The 13,098-nt window shown below is 42.7% G+C and overlaps 1 protein-coding gene across 7 annotated transcripts in view; it reads left to right on the top strand.

Moving 5' to 3' along the window:
* ZNF185 (zinc finger protein 185 with LIM domain) overlaps positions 1-13,098 on the top strand; it is a 46,681-nt gene that overhangs the window by 20,705 nt on the left and 12,878 nt on the right. For 6 of the 7 annotated variants that reach the window (XM_008703033.2, XM_008703031.2, XM_008703028.2 and 3 more), the window contains exons 15-16: positions 4,195-4,392; positions 8,447-8,518. In XM_008703033.2, the coding sequence (XP_008701255.2) occupies positions 4,195-4,392; positions 8,447-8,518 (270 nt within the window). The remainder of the gene's footprint in view (positions 1-4,194; positions 4,393-8,446; positions 8,519-13,098) is intronic. The other variant, XM_008703027.2, reaches the window with a different exon arrangement.

Below are 13,098 nucleotides of genomic sequence, written 5' to 3'. Positions count from 1 at the left end.
TGCTCTGAAAGAGATAACCAGGGTGCTGATGTAGAGTGGTGGCAGTGAAGAGGGCTACTAGTTACATGGGGTAACTCAGGCAAGCTCCTGTAAGGTTCCTAGGAAGAGCAAGAAGAAAAAGGCTGCAGCTAGAGAACTGACAACAAATCCTGCAGTGGGAATACACTAGGATGTTCCAAAGCAATCACATAAAATGAATAAGCTAGGGAAACTGAGGCACTGAAAGGTTAAGTGACTTGCCCAAGAGCTTACAAGCAGCAAAGCTGAGTTCCAATGCAAGAGCCTCTAAAAAAACAAAACAAAAGAAAAACAAACAAAAAACACTTCAGGAAAAACTTAAAAAAAAAAAACAACTATTTTATGCTGTCTGTCATGTGGAGGCTATTCTCAAAATCCAGGACCAGTAACTCTCAGCTAGTTAAAGTGTAAAGCATCCTGTCTGCATGATCTCATCTAATATTCCCCAAACCTGGGGCAGGATCTGGCTTCTTCTTATGCATTATGACAATGGAGAAAACTCTGGCTGCACTTGAGAATCACCAGGAAAGTGTTTAAAAAGAAATTAAGGAGGGCAAGTATTGCATGGTGCACGGGGTGTTATACGCAAGTAATGAATCATGGAACTTTACATAAAAAACTAGGGATGTACTGTATGGTGACTAACATAATATAATAAAAAAATATTATTAAAAAAAATAACAAACTTCCTGAGCCCCATGCAGAGGTTTAGACTTAATTGTTGTGGGGTGGCTTACACCATCCATGTTTTTAAAAAACCTCCCAGTTTATTTTCATGGCCAGTCTAGGTTGACAATCATTGCCGCCTTCGCGCGTGCGCTTTTGTTTGGACGCGCGCGCCTAGCGGAGCGCGACACCGTCTTTTGTGCGCCCGCGTGGCGGGGCGGGCGCGCTGAAGCTTGTGTGCGCCTGCGCGCACCGCCATTTCCTGCATCGGGGAGCTCGGGTCGCAGTGCCTATCAGGAAATGCGACCATCCACAAAGCGAAATGGCTGCTCAGGGCTACAAAAGCCTCGGTGTAGTTTCTCCTGCCGTGCTGGTTCCGGCCGCTAGATGGCGCGCGAGGATCAGAAATGGGCCGGGTCGTCCGTCTGGGACCACCCTGGGCTCTCACTGTGTTTGCACCGGTGGCCTGGCGGGCGCTGCTGGCGTCAGCGACCTTGCGGGTGCAGCAGGTCCCTCTGACCCCGTATGGACTATCGACGCCGTCCAGGCAGAGTCGGGAGACAGGGGGCGGCCTCCCCGCAAGGAGACGAAAGGGGCTCCTGTGGCCCCTGCCAAACAGGCCGGCCTTGGTCGTCTCTGGCCACTGATCTTCAGAGCTGCCCCTGGGGCAGGCGCTGTGGACACACGGGGAGGGCAGGCAATCCTCCATCCATGAGGGACCACTTGGGCGGATCTCCTCGGGCACGGCTCTGGGGCTCTGGAGAGGCAGCTCAATTCCCAAGAGTTGTGTGAGGAAGGGTGATGGGGGTGGGCAAGGAGATCCTATAGGGCAGTCGAACTGTCCCAAACTTGAGGAACTCTTCCCTATTCTAACTTAGTCTTGCTTCATTACATGTGCAGGAAGAGTCAGTATAGTATGATGATCAAGAGCATGTATTCCTGTGTACTGAAGCTCTATCACTTACTTGCTATGTGGCCTTGGGTATCTTTGTCATCTCCTCTTCAAACCGAATCCAAGCTCATTCTGCTCACTGCAGGACAGGCCAGTATGTGGAGAGGCAAGATGTTAGGGTAAGGAAAGCGACTTTATCCAGAAAGCCAGCAAACCAAGGAGATGGTGGACTATTATCCTAAGGCACTATCTCCTCTTGGCATGAAATTCGAGCTTCATAAAAAAAATCAAAAGAAAGTTAGCCAAGGGGGAAACAAGAAGGGGTGGAATTAAAAGGTGGTTGACATCTGTAGACATCCCAGGAAGGTTGTATAACTTCTGTGTCCTTGGTCAGTTTATCTTTGTTAACAGGAATCTGGTCATGTTGTTCCTGTAAATCTTAAACATAACATAGTCATTTTTGTGCATACTTATTTATCTCCTTGGGTGAGGTAAATTTTGGGTAAAGAGTGGTTTTTGCAAATCTTAGCTGTAGCATGCCTCTGTGCAGGGCTAAACAGAAGTTTCTAAGCTATACATCATAGTAGCAAGGAAAATAGAAGCAATATGGAGTCAAACATGCTAAGTTTGTTCCTATTACACTCTGTGTTTGAATTTCCTTACCTACAGAATAGTGGTAATAATGGTTCCTACCACACAGGGTTGTTGTGAGGGTTGAGTTTGTTTGTGGAAAGCATGTAGGACATTCCCTGGCACAAAGTACTATGTACTATGTCAAACTCTCCTTTTATAAAAACTTCAAGCTAAATAAAGCAGCCCCAAAGGAATACCTCCTTCTACCAGAACTATTCAAAAACACTGGGAAAGCTGACTTCTGTTCCCCTTTACAGTTTTATTGGCTGGATTTCTTTTAATAAGACACAGAGTAGTTCATCCTCTCCCCACCAAACTTTTGGTATTTTTTTATTTTTATGTTGCAAGCCTGGGCTTTCCACATTTATGTTCTTTCTGCATGACGAACAGGTAAACTTTAAGCACGTGTATTCACTGTGGACAACCATTATCATCCTGGGGGTGTTATCTTACATGTGGGGAGTGTGATTGTGTCCAGAATAGACAGTAACTGTATTAGGCTACTGAATCTCTGATCTAGTTACAGCCTGAAGTATTACCTTGCCCATACCTAAACTCTTGACTTCCAGGCAATTCATTAGGGGCATGGGAGACCTCTGGGGTATTACTTGTTCATCAAGAGTTCCTGTGAATGTTTTACTAAGATTTCCTTTTTACAGGTCAGATGGATTACACCTCCTGTAACTGTAGTGACTTTGCTCTGAGACCTAGGGCAAAGGTACCTTATTCATCCACTTGTCCCTGTGTTGCAGTGGACCCCCAAATTACTCTTTGCAGAGAATCTTGACTTGATTCACAAATTGATGAGGACAATCTCTGTTACCATAATTCTATAAAGGACAGGAGATGGGACAGGATTCTGATGAAGTCCATGGCAAAGCTAGTTCAGGGCTTACAGAGGCAGGAAACAAGCTCTTTAGGCCTTCTAGGTTTGTCTTTGGCTCAAGCATGTATGCCACAAGTATGGGTGGGGTGGGTGTGTGAGGGTATCCTGCTGGCTAAGGGATTGGCGTTATCTGAGCAGACCACTTTTGGGATCTGGCTGGGCTGCAGCAGACCATCAGGGTAGAAGCAGCACAGAGAGGGACAACACCCCCTTGCCTGAAGATTTGCCTGGGCAGCTGGTAGTGATAATAAGCTTATTATCCCTGCTAGGGTATTTTGATTCATTTCACTTGAGGCTGAAGAATCGCATTGCTTTCAGGGCATACTCCAAAAAGTATGGTCACTACTCCACTTGTTATTTCAGTTTAAAGGAAGGGAGCATACCTATTATGGGATTAATTTTCTATTAATAAGGAGTCCCAGGGCTAGAGGTAACTAGTAGTGTGATCTTCTTGTCCCAATGTAGCACCACCAGTGATTGGAGGTATGCTGCTGATGTTGGGAGGCTTGAGTTCAGGTTAAGCCAGTATCAAGGTGGTGATGAACTAGATTTTTATTTTCTAGAATGCTAGGCTTATGCTCTCAATAACCGGACTCAGTGTCCTTGGCCTAGTGGGCATTTAACATCTTTGAGGCCTCCAAGTAGCAGCACCATCACACATAGAGGTCATGGAGAAGGCACCAGAAGAAAGAACAAGGCCCTTGGAAGCACCTCAGAAGGGGATGGTGATGGGAGGGGTGTTCAAGTGTAGATGTGACATGAAGCCAGAGAGGAAGAAAGATTTCCCAAAGAGCTCGATGTGTGGGATAGCTGAGAAGCTACTTCCCCTTTGCCATATTCAGGGGATAGGAAAAGAATCAGAGGCTTTCTCTAGTATGAGTGGGAACTGCTTTTGTCAGTTGGAGGGGGAGCAGTAGTGCTGGGGTCATTCCAAAGAGGACACGGACTCTCTGTGTGGTGGGGGCCATGCTGGGGTCCTCTTCCCCATCTTCTGGAAGAGGAGGCCACTATAGCCAGAGGAGGTGACATCAGCAGGCAGTGGGTAAAGGAGGACTGGTCCCAAAGCACTTGCTCCATAAGGATGTTTACTCTTCCTCAGCACCTTGGCTGGTTCTGAAGAGAAGAATGTGGCTGCCAAGGTGGGAGAGACCTGGCAGGAGAAGCCCGTAGCCCTGAGGTGTGGCCACGGAGACCCAGCTGCACCCTCCCAGCAGCCTTCAGTCCCCAGGACCCTAGAGCCACAGGGCAGCCCCAGAAGACCTGAGCAACTTGTGGAACTGGACAGCCAGGCCAGCAGGTAAGGATTATGCTGTGCTGGGCCCCTGCCTTCCTGAGCCGAAATTTTGTCAGGGACCATGACCCAGGTAGGACCCACTTTTTTAAAACAAGATTTATTTACTTATTTTAGAGAGAGGGAGAGAGAGTGGGGGAAGGGTAGAGGGAGAGAATCCTGAAGCAGACCCCCCACCGCATGTGGAACACAATGCAAGGCTTGATCCCATGAGTCATGAGATCATGACCTGAGCTGAAACTAAGAGTCAGATGCTCAACCAACTGAGCCACCCAGGCAGCCCAGATGGGATCCACTTTTACCCCATGTTCATGCCAGTGCCTGGCACTCACACACCAGGTGCTCAAACTCCTGCCCCATGCGTGGAGTTGAGATGGTGACTCCCTGGGTGTGAAGCAGTGTTGAGGGGCTTACTGTGGTGCAAGTAGCTGGGATTGGGCCTGTGATAGGAGCAGGTGTATGTACCCAGAAGTAAGAAGCCCTGGCTAATTTCTGACATGTGGAGCAGGAAGGTCTCCCAGGATGGGGGTCCCAAGTAGGATGAGGGTTATTTGTATGTATAAAATGGCGCTGTCAGAGAATGAGAGAGAGAGAAAGATTGACATTGAATAATAACTGACATTTTCAAGGTAACCTCATCCACTCTATAGTCCTCAGTATAACCTTCACTCAACTCCAGAACTGTTTACACAATAGCCTACTGGACATTGTTATACAGATTCCCTACAGGCACTTTACATTCAGTGTAACTCAGATGACCTTATATCTCTGCATGGCACCTTCCCCCAACTTCCTTTCTGTCTCTCAGCTCATTCTTTCCGTTTTGGAACCATTACCATCTACCCAGTTGACCAATCCTGAAATCTTGGGAGAGCCTTGGCTGCTACTTCCCTTCACCTTTACCTTTTATAAGACAACAAGACTTGTGGCCTTATCATCTCTTCCTTGGCTGAGCACTTTCCAAACTGGTTTCCTGCGTCATCTTACTTTATACCTCCTGGCCTGATTCTCCACATGGCAGCTGGAAGAAATCTTCCTACAAGTCTTGTCTGGTCTGTTCATGATGAGTATAATATATTAATGTTATTAATGTCAATTTTGTTGTTGTTTAATGGATATGGAGTTTCCCTGATCTCTTGTTTATACTATTGGCCTCCTTTCCTCTTCCTCTTCTCTTGGGGAAGAATGGCTTATTGATTGCAAACTGGGAACAGGAACTGCATGAATCCAGCTTGGCCAGTAATTCTCCTTGTATTTGGAAGCAGATGGCTTCAGATGTGCAGCCACAAAGGTTCCCCTTGAATTCTTTGGTTCTATCTACAAGCCCCCAGGGCCAGTTGTCCAGCCAGGCCCTTGGCTGGGTGAGTAAGGACCTTTGGTTCAAGGGTGCATGGGGAGCTCTCCTTTTTGGCTCTACATGTAAAGCCATCTGCTTCATCAGCTGACATTTATCTCCATTTTCTGTTCTTCTTTTGTCTAAAAAAAATAGGTGTTATTTATTGCCCCCTTAAAACTCTGAATGTATACAATGAAAAAAGGTAAAAGTAAGGGAGAAACAAGGGCAGATGGGTCAGAATTCTGGATAATGATATTGAAAGGTCTTGTAGCAGAAGAGGACCTGAAGAAGGGCACTGAGAAGGAAAGTTTTGGATAAATGGAAGAACCTGGGAAGAGTAGCATCATGGAAACCAAGCCAGGCTGAGTGAACTTTCCAGTATGCTGCAGACCCTTACATAAGCCCACAGATTTGGTAAAATGGAGTTTATGGCTGCCTTAAGCAGGGGGCAGATCAGGGGAGCAGAAAGATTATGGTTGACTTATGGTGGATTGAGGAAGAAATCGGTGGTGAAGTGGTGTAGTTGGTGGAGGTGTACAACTCTTTCTAAAATGTTGGCCAGGAATTGATGGAGATTGGATGGGTGAGCAGATAAATGCAGCTACAGGGTGATGGTAGGGGCTTTCTAAAGTGTATGCTTATATGTGCAGGTGAGGGAATACACTCTGGGTAAAGAGAGTTTGATATTTGAAGAAAGAGTGAGCAAACCCAAAGGTGAAGTGTCACTGAATTTATGGTAAGGGCTTAGGGTGGTAGGTTCTAGAGTCTTGGGAAGGAAGGAGATGGCTCTGTCTTAGAGACAGGAGGGAAGGATGAGTGCAAATGTAGTTTGGAGCGCAGTGGAAGGAATATGCAGAGTAATGTGGGCTCCTTGATTTTTTCTGTGAGTTAATGAGCTACACGTTCTATAATGTTACTTAGTAACTACTAGCCCATGTACTAAGCACTGGGGATACTGAGAAATAAGATTTGGTCCGTGACCTCAAGGAGGTATGGATAAGGTATAATGGCAGCACAGTAAGAGTATGTGACTTGAATCAGGGAAGGCTTCACAGAGGTGACAGTTGATGTTCTTCTTGAAGAACTTTGTGAGAAGGTGAAGGATTCCAGGACTAAGGGGAATCTCCTGTGCTGAGGGGTAGATGACAGTGTTGCTGCTTGAGGAGCACCCTGTGGTTTGATATGGCTGTAGTTTATTGTGAGAAGGCAGTGGAAAAGTTGATATTGGGCAGATGGTGTACAGACAGTAGTTTTCTAAAAAAAAAATATTTATTCATGTGTCAGAGAGAGAGAGAGTACACGCAGGGGGAGCAGCAGGCAGAGGGACAAGCAGGCTCCCCGCTGGGCAAAGAGTCCGATCCAGGTCTCCATCCCAAGATCCTGGCATCATGACCTGAGCCGAAGGCAGATGCTTAACCGACTGAGCCACCCAGGTGCCCCTGTACAGACAATAGTTAACCAAGCAGGCCTGAGACTGCTGTCTTTAGAAAGGGCTGCTTGTAAGATGTGCCTCTGAAAACGGGAAAAGGTAAACAGTTCTCTACACTGATATGAACCTTTCCCTAAATGTTAAGAGATAAGGCTGACCACCTGGATAACTAGTATAAACAATGTACTTTATGCTGAATCTCTGCTTGCCTCCTGGGAGTTGGGAATTTTGGTACATGCCAGGCAGAAAGTGCCTATGTAACCAGTCTCCAATCATAATCCTGGGCTGTGAATGAAAACACTGCCTTTTCCTTTCACTGATTTTGCTTGGTATCCTTTTATGGTCATAAATCTTAGCCTTGAGGATGACTATATGCTGAGTCTTGGGAGTCCTCCTAGTGAATCACCAACTCTGGGGGTAGTCTTAGAGACACCAACACACCATATCAGTCTAATAAAGGACAAAAGCCACGTGTTCACAGATAGGTCAGATCCTTATGCCTTTACAAGGATTTGGACTTTCTCCAAGGACGAAGAGAAGAGGGAAGAGAAGAGAAGAGACTTTCTCCAAGGACGAAGAGAAGTCAGGGAAGTTTTTTAAAAAAAATCATTGTAAAATTCACACAACATAAAAATTACTATCTTAACCATTTTTAAAGTGTGTAGTTCAGTAACATTAAGTACATTCATGTTGTTGTGCACCCAGTCTCCAGAATGATTTCTGTCTTACGAAACTGAAATACTTTCCCCATGAAATAACTCCCCAGCCCCTGGCACCCACCAATCTACTTCCTATCTCTATAAATTTGACTACTCTAGGTTCCTCATAGAAGTGGAATTATGCAGTATTTGTTCTTTTATAACTAGCATCTTTCAGTTAACCTAATGTCTTCAAGGTTCATCCATGTTGTAGCATATGTCAGTATGTCCTTCCTTTTTAAGGCTGATTAATATTGCATAATATAGACTCACTGCATTTTGTTCATCCATTCATTTGTCAGTAGACACTTGGGCTGCTTCCACCTTTTGGTCGTTGTGAATAATACTGCCGTAAACATGGGTGTGCAAATATCTCTTTGAGATCCTGCTTTCAGTACTTTTGGGTATATACCTGGAAGTGGAATTGCTGGATCATATAGTCATTCTATGTTTAATTTTTTTTTGAGAAACCGCCGTGCTATTTTCCACAGTGGCTGTTTTCTACCATTTTACATCCCCATATACAGAGCCAAAAAGTTTTAAGCAGGGGAGTGATATGGTCATAGTTTTGATTTAGAGTTATCTCTGTGTTGGCAGTGTGAAGAATGAACTGGAAGTGGGAAGAGTAGAGGCAGGAAGAAGAGCTACAAAGTGGTTCCAGTCCATCAAGTAAGAGATGAAGGGGCCCCAACTAGGGCAGTACCTATGGATATGGAAACAGAACTGTTAAATAAATATAATGGACCTAGAGTTGGGCAACTGATAAGACTTGGGGGAACGGTGACGGAAGGGGAGTTGTTAAGTCAGAAAGCCATATTTGGGGGCGCCTGGGTGGCACAGCGGTTAAGCATCTGCCTTCGGCTCAGGGCGTGATCCCGGCGTTATGGGATCGAGCCCCACATCAGACTCCTCCACGGTGAGCCTGCTTCTTCCTCTCCCACTCCCTCTGCTTGTGTTCCCTCTCTCGCTGGCTGTCTCTCTCTCTGTCAAATAAATAAATAAAATCTTAAAAAAAAAGAAAGCCATATTTGTGGCTCACGTGGCATGGTGGAGTGTGTGACCCCTCTGGCCCAGGTTGTGGGCAGGTTATCTCCAAGCTACTGCTTCACTGCCTGGAGCCAATAGAGCAAATGCCTAGTCCGTGGAAATACCAAGCCAGGCCAGCACACTCAAACAAATTGGCAGACAAGCGCACCTGAGGCAAGGGTCTGGCTTTCAGTTGGAAACTCTGCCTAGGCCAGCCTGGACGAGTTGCCCTGGCAACACTGTTCTATTTCTAAGATGTGCAGCAACACCCGGAAAATGTCTTTCCTTTCTTCCTCCTAGTAGTCCAAATCCTGGAGTGTGCTGGATATTACTGTAGACAGTCTTCTTTCTAGAACCGGCTGGGTTTTCTATTTCCAGTCTTTGGGTCTGACCAGTCATAGCATCTCAGTAGACTAGGCTCATTAGGAAGGGTGGCATTTGGAATTTGTGGGCCAGGGGATTAAGGACCACTACTGCTAATAGTCCAAAGTAGCAAGCAGTCCCTCAGCTCCGGTCTGGGCATAGAACAGGAGGAAAACCAGTCAATGCAAACCTACTAGTGGATAAGGCTTAACTCGCCTGGGATTGCAGGAAGTGTAGGGGTGGCAGACCGAGAACAGCAGGGATTAGGCAATAATAACAGCAGAATTTTAAGGGAGAGTGGACAGAGGATTGGAAAAATCATTGTATTTTAGAATGTCTGAATTGACCATGTTAAACTCTTCCAAAGCCCAGACAGAATAGGGATTTCTCCTGGGTGGACCAGATATTTCACATGGGGAGAGTTGGTGTGACCCAGCAGAAGAGGATCAGAGGACAATTGGTGCTAAGGGTAAAACCTTAGGCCATGGGAGATTGAGTTCTTCCATCAGTTTAGCAAACTACTTTTTTAAAAAATATTCTATTTTTAAGTAATCTCGACACCCAAAGTGGGGCTTGAACTTACAACCACGAGATCAAGAGTCTCGTGCTCCACCAACTGAGTCAGCCAGGTGTCCCTGCAAGTTGTAATTGTTATAGTTTGTTAGCTCTGTCATTTCAGAAAACCAAGGACAATGTAATTGGGGGATAGAGGAAGAACTTATTGGATTTCTTTCTTTTATTTTTAAGAAGATTTAATTTATTTTCTAGAGAGTGAGTGCGCGCAAGCAGGGGGAGCAGCAGGCAGAGAGAGAAGCAAGCTCCCCGCTGAGCAAGGAACCCTATTTGGGACTCGATCTCAGGACCCTGAGATTATGACCTGAGCCAAAGGCAGATGCTTAACTGACTGAGACACCCAGGCGTCCCAAACTTGTTGGATTTCCTAGATGATTTAACTGGAGAAATGCATTTCTGAGTCACTTAAAAGAGCCAGAAATCCCCACCTGGGTGTATTTGTTCTAACAAAAGTTTAGCAGCCCTTTTCTAACAAAAGTAGTGGCCCTTTTAAAAGGGGAAGTTTCAAACTAGTGAGAGAACAAACATATGGTAGTAAGAACATATTTAAGTTACCTTTAAAAAATAATTGAAATTATGACTGATAACATTGAGCTGTTGTTGTTTAATATTGGGCAGGGCAGCACCAGGACCCTGAGAAATATCACGGACAGTGAGGGCACTAACAAATTTCTAGGAGTTTTATATAATTTCTGAAATATTTATATAGTTGAAATTTTAGTCCTTAAAATTTAATTTAGGAAAGACTCAGAATTATCATTATTTTGGATTTGACAGTGCTTTCCATAAAATGTATACAATATTAAATAAACCTAATTAGTTTAGTACTTCTCTTGTTACAAGGTGAAAGAACAAATAAACTGTTTGGGCCCCCTGGGAAATCCCAATGTCAGTTTTAGGTATAAAAGATATTTCAGATTTGATTTGCAGAAGGCAAAATGTCAAATGTTATCAGGAGTTTTGAACATTCGATGAAGATTATGGGATAGTGAGAAATAATACTTGGTTATTAAATCAAAATGACAAAAAATTTAAAATAAACAGAGATTGTAAACACTTTTAGCTCCTTTAAAATTAAGGCCTTTTCAAAATAATTGAGGACATGATAAAGTCAACATAAAGAATAAGACATTAGTTTGATAAGACATAAAAACTTAGCTTTTTAGATCGTGTTACCCTTAAAAATAAAATAGGCAGTTATTTTACCAGCAAAATGGATTTAGTTGGGAATAGCAGAGAATTGCAATTCACGACATAAAAACTACAGCAAAACCAAGGCTGAGAACAAAGGAGAGGAACACTCTTTTATAGAAGAAAGGGAAACACATTAGGAGGGCTTGTTATAAACAAAACGTCCATTGGAGTAAACTGGGACTTCTAAGTGTAGTAGTGGCTTCTCATTGGCTGAGTTGTGACAGGCTATCATGGGCTTGGCTGTTGCCAGGCAAGGATAAAATCTTCCTCCTGCTGGAGTAGTAAAATATAGGCTTCTTCCTGTTGGTTTTGCAAAGGGCGTGAAAGAGTGGTAGGGCATGAGAGCTCCACTTCTGGCCTCCTGACTCCATTTTAATGAGGTTTCCCTTCATTAATTTTCACAGTAGATTACTGAGGAAAAAAGAAAGACCATTAACCTTTTATTAACTGCAGGCCAATGAGCCAAGAAAATCTTTTTTTTTAAGGTTCTATTTATTTATTGGGGGGGAGGGGCAGAAGGAGAGGGAGAGAGAGAATACCAAGCAAACTCCGAGCTGAGTACCAAGCTGAATACCAAGCAGAGCCTGACATGGAGCTCAGTCTCACAAGCCTGAGATAACGACCTGAACCGAAATCAAGAGTCGGATGCTCAACCAACTGAGCCACCCAGGCACAACAAGAAAATCTTGTTATTTCAACAGAGAGAAAGCCAAATTTTAGTTTTCTATCAGTACAATACTTGATATTAGAGCTCTTTTTGAAAATATTATAAATAGTCTAATTAAACTTTAGTAAATTTTGACCATGACAAATAAAATTTCTTTTCTGTAAACCTTTTATAATTTTAAAAATATCCATTTACATCTCATCTTACAAAATTTTGGAACCACTGGTTAATTTAGGACAAAACTGTTCTTTTTCCTTAACAAAAATATATTTGCATACCTTCCATACAAAGTTGTTCTCCTTTGCCATTATTACTTTTGGTAGTCTTATTTATACATATTGATTATAATTTTTAACTGTTAGTAACTTCTATTTTATAGAGAAAACTAGGAGGTAGATCATTTTGAACTATTTGTCATATACCAGCATTTTACAATAGACTAGTAAAGCTTATGAATATATATCTCATAAAATTTTATAGTTATATACTTTTTTATAATATAATTTTTCAGTGTGGACAAATGAAGACATTTATTAACAAATCTATCTACAGCCTGTCTGTACTATAAAAAATAAGCAGCAAAAAGTATATAAACTTAGGCTTGGTAACTAATGTTTCAGTATTTTATCTTCCTTAGAAATGATCGAGGTATTTAGTGAATATCTGTTAATTTAGCATGAATGTAAGGTTTTAAATTTCCAAAAAGATCTTGGAAACCATCTTTAAGCCAACATATTACAAAACATAATTACAGTTGAAACAGAGTTTGTCAGAATACTGACTCAATTTGACTAAAAGCAAATTTATATTTTTGTAATCTTAAACATCTAGTAGATTTAATACTAGCTTATTGGGCTAGTAAACCCATTAAGTTTAGGAAGATTATACTCAAGTAGAATAAAAATATGTGCTTATATTATATGTAAGGTTGATAACTCACGAGACATAGCTGTTCTTATTAAACTAGGAATATTAAACTAGTGTTGTTTGCCAACGATTTAGCTAAATGTTTTGAACTTGAATTTTTAAAACATTTGGGTTAGTTTTTATAATACTGGTTTTTACATTCAAAGTTTAGAAAGTGCTTATTTAATTAATGAAAGTCTTAGGTATATTTAATTAGTGTAAGTGCTTATTTATCTCTAAGTCATTTGGAATAGAAAATAAAGGACTTTGTAAGTGAATTTGGTATACTTTCCAGAGATAGGAAAATATTACACATATATAACATATGTATATACATAAACATACAGACAGACACAAAAAAGATCTCATGGCTTTAATTCTAAGTTTTCAGCCGTGAGTCAGTTATAAACACACAAATGCAAAATTCATTGATTTTATAAGTGTTGGCTCTCATCTTTGCCCCACTTTATTTTTTTATGAGAGTTGTGTTTGTGGCAGATGGGACAAGTTGAGGTTACCT

The sequence above is a fragment of the Ursus maritimus genome, assembly GCF_017311325.1.
Source record: "Ursus maritimus isolate PB19 chromosome X unlocalized genomic scaffold, ASM1731132v1 scaffold_X1, whole genome shotgun sequence".
In the NCBI taxonomy this organism is placed as follows: domain Eukaryota; kingdom Metazoa; phylum Chordata; class Mammalia; order Carnivora; family Ursidae; genus Ursus; species Ursus maritimus.
This window is presented reverse-complemented; position numbering and strand designations above follow the sequence as displayed.